At 49.2% G+C, this 8,351-nt stretch overlaps 1 protein-coding gene across 1 annotated transcript; it reads right to left on the bottom strand.

The window, feature by feature from the left end:
• Window positions 1-2,981: 2,981 nt before the first annotated feature.
• KCTD12 (potassium channel tetramerization domain containing 12) lies at window positions 2,982-4,794 on the bottom strand. The gene has a single exon (XM_054271892.1). It carries the CDS (start codon window positions 4,482-4,484, stop codon window positions 3,486-3,488), a length of 999 nt encoding a protein of 332 aa, XP_054127867.1. The 5' UTR covers window positions 4,485-4,794; the 3' UTR covers window positions 2,982-3,485.
• Window positions 4,795-8,351: the final 3,557 nt, after the last annotated feature.

Below are 8,351 nucleotides of genomic sequence, written 5' to 3' on the forward strand. Positions count from 1 at the left end.
AGTTTGGAGTCTTTGCTGAAGTTATGAATATGATACTGTGGGAGAACAAAGCTAACATTATCTGCACAGAGAATAAAAAGAACATCATAAACCACACAACTGAGTTAATATTTAAAGAACAAAAATTTAATTTGGTATGCAACTTTGTCCTAGGAGGATCTTTATTTTCAATGCTATACATGTGAAAATAAGAATGAATAAGTGGCTCATTATCTACATGTATAAAAATATAAACATCCTATCAAACATATGCAAAATCACCCTTCATGATATGCATCACTGAAAAGACCTATGCCTTAACTTCTAATTAAAAGAAAGACTGCCCTTGTGGATTTTTTAATAGCACTTGTAAATGCTACTGCATTCATCCATAAGTACATGAACTGTGAACAGCAACAGCTACAAAACGTAGACAGGACTCCAGTATTGTGCCTTTATATTTTTGTATGTTTTCATGTCAACAAGTCAGCAGAGTCGCTGTGTTTATCCATTCTTCAAGCTCTCAATAGAACAGACAAGTAAAACTCATTGACTTTGCCTTGAGCATTTTTCCTTTTAAAAAGTTTACTGCCATTACTAAGTAATGGCTCAGAAAAGTGTCATCTTCTGTGGCAAAGCATCAAATGACTGTTATATTTACGGCACCATCATTTTAAGCCTGCTGACGATACTGATAATGAGTTATTAGTAAATTAAAGGCCCATTTCTTAACACTAATAACACTTAAAATTTTTTAGCACAAAGACTAGAAAAAAATCCTGTTCATATTACATCCATTTTTACGTAAAAAGTGAGAATTACTGGGTCGTCTGCCAGGAAAGGGAGAGGCAACAATTAATCAAAAGACAGGCAATCTTTGTTAGAGATGCATTCAGCCACCTAGAAGATTCACATTCAAGCAAATATGTCATCAATTTAAGTTCTACAAGCTGATGATACTCATATTCAGTTTTTTCCATTGAAACAGGTATAAGAAACCAGTAAAACATTACCATGTTATGTACATAACATAATGTGAAAATGCTCAGCTAGATACATTATGAAATCCTCTAGCACTAAAATTGTTAAAAAAACTAAATGATTAGTGTAAAATGTTTATATACTGTATATATATGTACACTAAATCACAAGGTCAATTTAAAACTGCCCCTATACATAGCTCCTATGATGGATTTAGTAAGCTAGCAGATTCTTAAAAAAAGAAAGCTATCTAGAGCAAATTTGAACACTTTACTGAAAACTGATTTTATACAAAATCTTAAAAAACATACTTCAGAGTTACTTAACAGAAACTAGAAAAAGACAGTCATTACTCTTGAGAAGGGCACTGTAAAGACCTAGTAGCTGTGGTGACCAATGTCTTTTCACTTGTGGTGAAAGTTAAGCACAAAGAAGTCATCTCAGAGTAAGGCATAGGACAAACAGACTTCATTCCATCCTCAGGTGTATTGGCCTCTCACTGTATCTTATTGCTCGTCTAATTTGGCAGGTTTACATTTCCATCCTTTTAAAAATACTCCATAATACAACTATCTACAAATGGACAATATCCAGTGCTTTCATATGCACATCTTCAATCATGTTGATATACAACCTTGCTAATATTAGAAAAAAGAAGCCATGGTGATGCAAATTATTTTCAGTTTTATGTAGCTGTGCATGCACTTAATGAAAGACCAAGTGAACAGAGACTGAGCACTGAAACTCGATAGAAATGTAGCTATAGCTGTTTCCAAAGGAATTTGGGTTTTTTAAAAAAGCCCTACTGTGAAATTCTTTGGTTAGAATACAGGTGCCAGCAGTTTGGAGTTAGACCTAGAACTAGCATTATTGTTCAAGAGTTTTAAAAACATAACTTCAAGCCTTTAATATGTACTGCTAAATTCTTCAACACTTCAGGTATATTTAGGATATTTTTCTGTCTGAACAGGCTATACACATTCTTAAATCAAGTTTAGGTTTTTAAAGGGAAGTGCTTTTATACTCCAGACTTCAAGAAATTTATTAGAAAGAGCTGCTGAATCTGTAAAACCTGTGGTTCAGATCATCTGTTCCAATGCAGACTCTGGCTGCCTCCTCTGGGGAAGACTGTTACTCAGCAGTAACAAAATACAGCTCAGAAGTAATTTCCCCTGAAGAAAGTTGGCATCATCCTTGTTTTTCTGAGGAGAGGGCTCAAGCCTTTCTAAGAAGCACTAAGTTTGTCGAGGAAGAGGTACAGTGTCAGTGCCCAGATAATACTGCTATGAAAACTAAGGTAATGGCTCTTTAAAACGTGATTTTTGTCATCTGCTGGCTTCAGAGTTTTACAGCAGGAACATGACAAAAAGTAACAAGGGTGCTCTTGATGACAGTTATAATGTACATCTTGCACTAATTCAATGTACATGATTTCAGCTTCCCAAGACCCTTCCTGTACTCAGGCAAGCCTGGCTTCACCTCACTCCCATCATTTTGAGGTTATTTAAGGAAATACACATGGAGATTTCTGTCCATATTAGAGACAGTAACTTCAAGAGAATTATAAGGACTTCAGACCACCCATGGAAGTTACAATTCACAAGCACTTTAATTTTCCAAAGTGTCTTTGTTTTACCTCTCAAGGGAATAAACACATCTCTCTGAGGACACTTCATAGTTCAAATGGTTATCCAGCAAATCTGTCCTTCCACATCAGCCTTACGTGCTCGCTGTGCAGGCCCTGGTCCAGCTTAACAGAGAGGAGTTCAGAGATATGGGCAGCAAAGAGGGGAGATGGGAGCAACCACTTGTGAAGGCCCACATGCATGCCTCCTGCAAAATTGCTCATCTCAACAGATAAAGTATGAGCCAGTGCAAACCCCTCACAGTCAGGCTTCCTTTCTATGTGACAGTCCCTCACAGACAGGCATCGCTTTGATGGGTGGGGAAGGGAGGAGTTAAAAATGGACAATTTGGGGTCTGCCCACCAAGGCAAACTCCCTCATAAGGGTATTGAGACAGACATTTGTCATGCCATCTTCAACAGGAGCTGCTCAAAGCAACTTTAAATCTTCTCAGCCCCTGCCTGGATGATTTTTAAAACGCCCCACCCTGCCAGAGCTATACCTGATCTCTGTGTGGGGAGAGGGACAAAGACTGGGTGCACATGCATGTTTTTGTGGCATTTGGCTACTCCCAATATTTCTCTCCTCCCTTGCTACCAACACAGCTACTGGGAGATGCAGGAGGGAGGGTGAAGGTGGGAGCCAGGACACGGCCAAGCAGGGACACGACAGCCGAGGCACAACACGGTGACCTCCTGCCCCGGGGCCGTCAGGAGGTGCTGCAAGAGGGCTGGGGGCTGCGCCGGGGCTTGTGCGTGGCGGCAGAAACCGGGGTGAGAAAAGCACAGGGAGACACAGCCCCGCTTCACATCCTCCTTCCTTCGGGACGCGAGGGGACCGTAGGTGTGAGGGTGTGCAGGGCCGGCTGTCTCGTCCCCACGCCACGGGCCGGGCGGACGCTCAGTCCCGGCAGAAAACGTACTCGGTGTAGCTGGTCCAGATCTTGTCATCGGCGGGGCCGCCCTGCTCGGGAGCGAAGGCGCAGGTGCCGGTGGAGGAGCAGGCGGCCATGCGGAAGCCGGCCTCGGAGAGCCGGTCGAAGGCTTGCTCGAGGAAGTTGAACTTGAGGTAGTAGCGGGCGGTGTAGCGCTCGGGAGGGCGGTCGGGGTCGCGGCTCTCGTTCAAGGTCTCCCCGAAGACCTCTTTGGCCAGAGCCGTCTTGCCGCAGACGGTGATGCGGGCCACCCGCCGGAATTTGGCATCGGCCTGCGCCTCCCGCCCGATGGTGTAGGAGCCCCGGTAGCCGATGGTGATGTAGCCCGAGCGCCGCCCGCCCGCCCCGTCCAGCGACTGCGAGGGCGTGAGCAGCGGCCCGCCCGAGGGGCTGCGGCTGGCCGTGGGCGACGGGGCGGACGCCACGGCCCCGCCGCCGCCTTCCAGCGGCTCGGCCTCCAGGTACCCGAGCAGCGGCGGCGGCGGCTCCTCGGCGCAGATGGAGCCGTCGCGGTGCAGGACGGCGGGGCGGGCGGCGACCGCCCGAGTCTGCGCCAGGCGCCGAGCCAGGTCGGGCAGCTGGAAGTACTCAGCCTCCCGCTGGAGGCGGCTGCGCTCGGGGAAGTGCTCGGGCAGCACCAGCTGCAGGTCCCGCAGGTAGTCCAGGATGTAGCGGAAGAGGAAGCCGTCGCGGTCGAGGAAGAAGCGACCCTTGCTGTCCCGGGGCAGCTCGCTGGGCTGCTGCTGCGAGAACATGCGCCAGAGCAGCGAGTCGCGCACCGAGACCACGGTGCAGCGCCGCGTCACGTACACCTGCCCGCCCACGTTCAGCTCCACGATCTCCGGGAAGGAAGCCCAGCCGCCCGTCGCCGCCGCGGCCGCCCCGCTGCCCGGCGCCCCGCTCCCCGCCGCGGGCGACACGCCGCCGCCGTTGGGCAGCCCGCGGGCGCTGTCCGCCAGGGCCATACCGGAGCGAGCCCGCCGGAGCCCACGCCCTTCCTCCTCCTCCTCTTCCTCCGGCCGCCTGGGCTACGGCAGGGCCGCCGCCCTCGGGGGAGCGCGCAGCCCTCCGCTGCTGCCCGCCGCAGCCTCCCGCCCCGTCTGGCGCCGGAGCCGCGCTGCCGCTGCGCTCCCCTCGGCCGCGCCTCTGCCCGCTGCCGGACAAACTCCTCCGTCGGGCTGCGAACGGAGAGCCCCGGCACCGGCGGCACGGCCGTGTTTATGTAGCGCGGCCGCACCTCGCGGGAGGCGTGGGAGGCTGGCGGGAGGCAGAGCCGAGCGCACGGGGAGGAGAAGGGGATGGCCCTGCACTGACGCAGGGTCCCCCGTCGTCGTCCGTCCCCCGTTTCCCCCCCTCCTTTCCCGGTCCTCCTTCCCCGGTTGCTCGGGGAGCCTCTCCCCGCCCGGTGCGCGCCCGCCGGGCTCCCGTCGCCGTGGGTGAGCACAGCGGTGCCTGTTCGGCAGGGATAAAACCTTGGGGGTCCCGCCTCTCTCCTGCCTCCCCTGTGCCCCTGAGCGAGGCTCCGGCTCGCTCTTTGGCTTCTCTGAGACGTCTCGTTCTCCGCAGGCAGGACGAGCCCCCTGTTTGCCCCGAAGTGCAGGAGCGGGCAAGCGGCGGGATACTGCTTCTCTGCCGAAGGCGCTGTGCTGCGCCCCTGCTAATCCTCCTAAGGCTTGTCCCAACCCTCTCCAAATGAGAACTCCGGCGAGATAACCGTGTCCCCTCCCTCCTGTCGCCTTCGCAGGAGAAAACGCGAGCCTGCGGTGTTGCCCGCTCTCTCCTCCCGCGGCTCCCCGGCCTGTTCCGGGCTTGCGAGACACCCCCATGAAGGTCTCCGTAAACCCCCCCCCGATCCTCATTCCCGGAGGGAGACGCACGGATCGCACCGTCGGGAGGCGCCGGGAGCGCCGTCCAAGGGGTGCCCCGGCGGCCGGCGGAAGACCCTGGTGGCGAGGGACACCTCGGCGCCGATGGGGTCCCCTCCAGCTGCCTGACGAGCGGCACTTCACCGTGAGAGACGAGCCTCTCGTGTCTGCGTGCATATTTGTGTATTTAGGTGCCCTTACAGCTCAAATTTAATTAGGATTAATTAGGTACATCGGGATCTGCGTGAAACATAAGCACCTATTTAACATGCGTTGGTAGAAAGCATTTGTTTCAGGCTTTTGCTTGAATTTAATCTGCGCCTCGGTGTCTCTGCAAGCAGCGGTAAAGAGCTGCTGCCTCGGTGCATTCACTGCTCTCCAGTGGGAGTTCACGTGTGCTTCCTTCCTCGAGAGAGCAGCTCAGGAGGGAGGACAGCAATGTCCGACGAGGGTGAAGGCAATGGTCACTTTCTCTCTTCGTTCTCTCGTAGGAGGGAACGAAGCCCTCTCCGGACTGCCCTGCTGCAAGTGCCCCTCTGCCGGGTGAAGTAGAAATCAAAAGATGCAGAGGCAGGGGCTAGAAGCCCTTCAAAAAGTGAGAAGTGGGAAAGGAAGGAAAGGCAAGTTAGCTCTTGAGAAGCAAGATAAGTTTGCTCAAGAGAAGAAGAGGAAGAAGAGGGGGAGTTGAGAAACAGAAGTTTTGAAAAGGGAATGGGTGGTAAAAGGGAATAATGTGTCAGGGGAGAACTGACAGGGAGATACTGTGGTCTGGGGGGAGTGGACACTCAGAATTTACAGGAGTTTCATCTGAACAAGACTAAGAATATGGTAGAAAGATGTGGACCACTACTTTTTCCATGTTGGAAATCCAGTTACCAGGGTTTTGACCAAGTATTTTCATTTGTGGGAGTAGAATGGCAAAGTAGGTTAATCTGATGCTTTGCTGACATTTTGTTACAAGAGCTTGTTTCTCTTTTTTTTTTTTTTTTATTTTTTGTTTGGTTTCATTTTGGTTTTTGTTTTGGTTGTTCGTTTTTTGTTTTGGGTTGTTTTTTTTGAGAGAAGTAGAAGAGAGGTTAAAACAGTTCTGAAAGATGAGGGAGGAAATTAAATAATCTTGAATTATGTTGTTTTGCTGCCCATTTAAACACCTGAGCTTGTTGCTGGAGGAAAAAAAAGGGGGGGGGAAATAACATGACATGTACTGCCACACGCAGAATTTTTGTTTTCTTCCTGTATACTATTTCAGGGTCAATTCACCAGAGTAAAAGCACATGAAATTTTCACGTGGTGGTTTGCTGGTGACAGTTTTATGGAGTTGCTTTTACCTCTTGGTCTCTTAATGTGGCATCTCCCCCCACATCACCCTGCTCCCGGCCGTACTTAGCAAGAAGCCACCTCAAAAGCCTCCCACAGATTCGTATTTTAAACTCCACTTCCCTAGTGTGGGCTCTCTATTGAGAGCACTGTGATTAAACTGTGCACCCAGAGGATGAGATCATATAATGCTTGAGCAGGCGCTTATTCATAGCAGAACTTGCAGTGGAAGATTTTGTACCTACCAGCAGGTGAGTCTTAGCCCATATTAAAAAAATGGGATCTTTAATTCATCTGTTAATTAAAATTATTTCATTTTTCTGGCATTAGGTGAGTATCAATGCAGATTAAGGAAAAAAAAAAAACCACTAACATATTCATTAGACCTGACTTTGTTTGTCTTGAGCTTTGTTAGATTTGAGACCAGACTTCATAAGACCTGAGCTTAATGGATTCTTCCAGTGCATATTTTCAGAATCTTCAGAGATGAGTAAGTTATGCTGCTCCTGCAGGCACTGGCTCCTCTGAGCTCCTCTGCCTGCCTCTGTCCCGTGGGAGACCAGGTGACAAGGACCCACCTGCTCCTGTGCAGCGCCCTGGGCTGTCCAAAGCCATGCACATCAAAGGGGTGGCGAGGAGCACAGCTGACACAATAAGGTGTTTGGCCCACTGTCCCAGGTTTCTTTTTAAGGGCACAAACCAGTCCATCCCACTACCTGTTCTCTCTGTCAGTGTGAAGCTGACTCCAGAGTCCCCTTCTAAAAGGGAGCAAGGAGCCTTCTCAAGACACTGCTCATACAGCCTGTTCAACAGTCCTGGGCAAAGACCCAGCTTGCAGTGTTTGTCTCTGACATAGATGTCATTTTCTAGCCTTAAAAACATGCCCAGCACTGAAATAACTGTTTTGAAGCTACGTCTCTTCAGAGAAATTATATTCTGTGGGCATCTCACTGCTGCTTTATGCCTTGCCTGGCTGTGAGACTTTGGTTATTGTGACTTCTTTCGTCAACAAATTTTTCCTCTTTTCACAATATGTTCATCTAATTTCTTCTCCATTTCCCCATCTCTTTTCATTTGGCAACGTTTGTCTCAGTGAGGAGGATTGGCCTTCGTCTGTGGGTATTACAATGGGTAAATATATCAACAATTTTTTACATATGTGTCAGTCACTGGGTTGCGTAACACAGTCGTAGTGGTTTATTCTTATTTTGTGTGGGAGACAGTGAAATATTGGTACATGAAACATTAAAGGCTGCCACAGAATGCCTCCTGTAAGGCATACAACCCCCATAAAGGCTGGTAAATATGAAATAAGGTCTAGTGAACAGGCAAGGCTTTATGACAATAAACATGGAGTTGAATATCTCTGACTGTGCAGTGTTGGAACATTTCTGGGCAGTAGCTCTTACAGGTAAGACAGTCACATTTCAGTGTTTGCTATTAGCTGCTGACCAGAACTGGCTACAGGGACACTATCTTAACCTGTCAGGATACAAGTTTTTCTTCTTTTAATATTTTGAGAAGTTTACGTTGGTTTGGGGGGATTAGTTTAGTGGATTTAGGGGGCTTTTGTGACTTTTGTTTGTTTGTGGGGGGTTTTGCGGGGGAGGCTTTTGTTGTTTCCATGTTTATAAAGATGCTTCCATCGCG

This window comes from Melozone crissalis, unplaced genomic scaffold (assembly GCF_028551555.1).
Source record: "Melozone crissalis strain CALT ecotype California unplaced genomic scaffold, PUWL_Pcris_2 ptg000013l_1, whole genome shotgun sequence".
In the NCBI taxonomy this organism is placed as follows: Eukaryota; Metazoa; Chordata; class Aves; order Passeriformes; family Passerellidae; genus Melozone; species Melozone crissalis.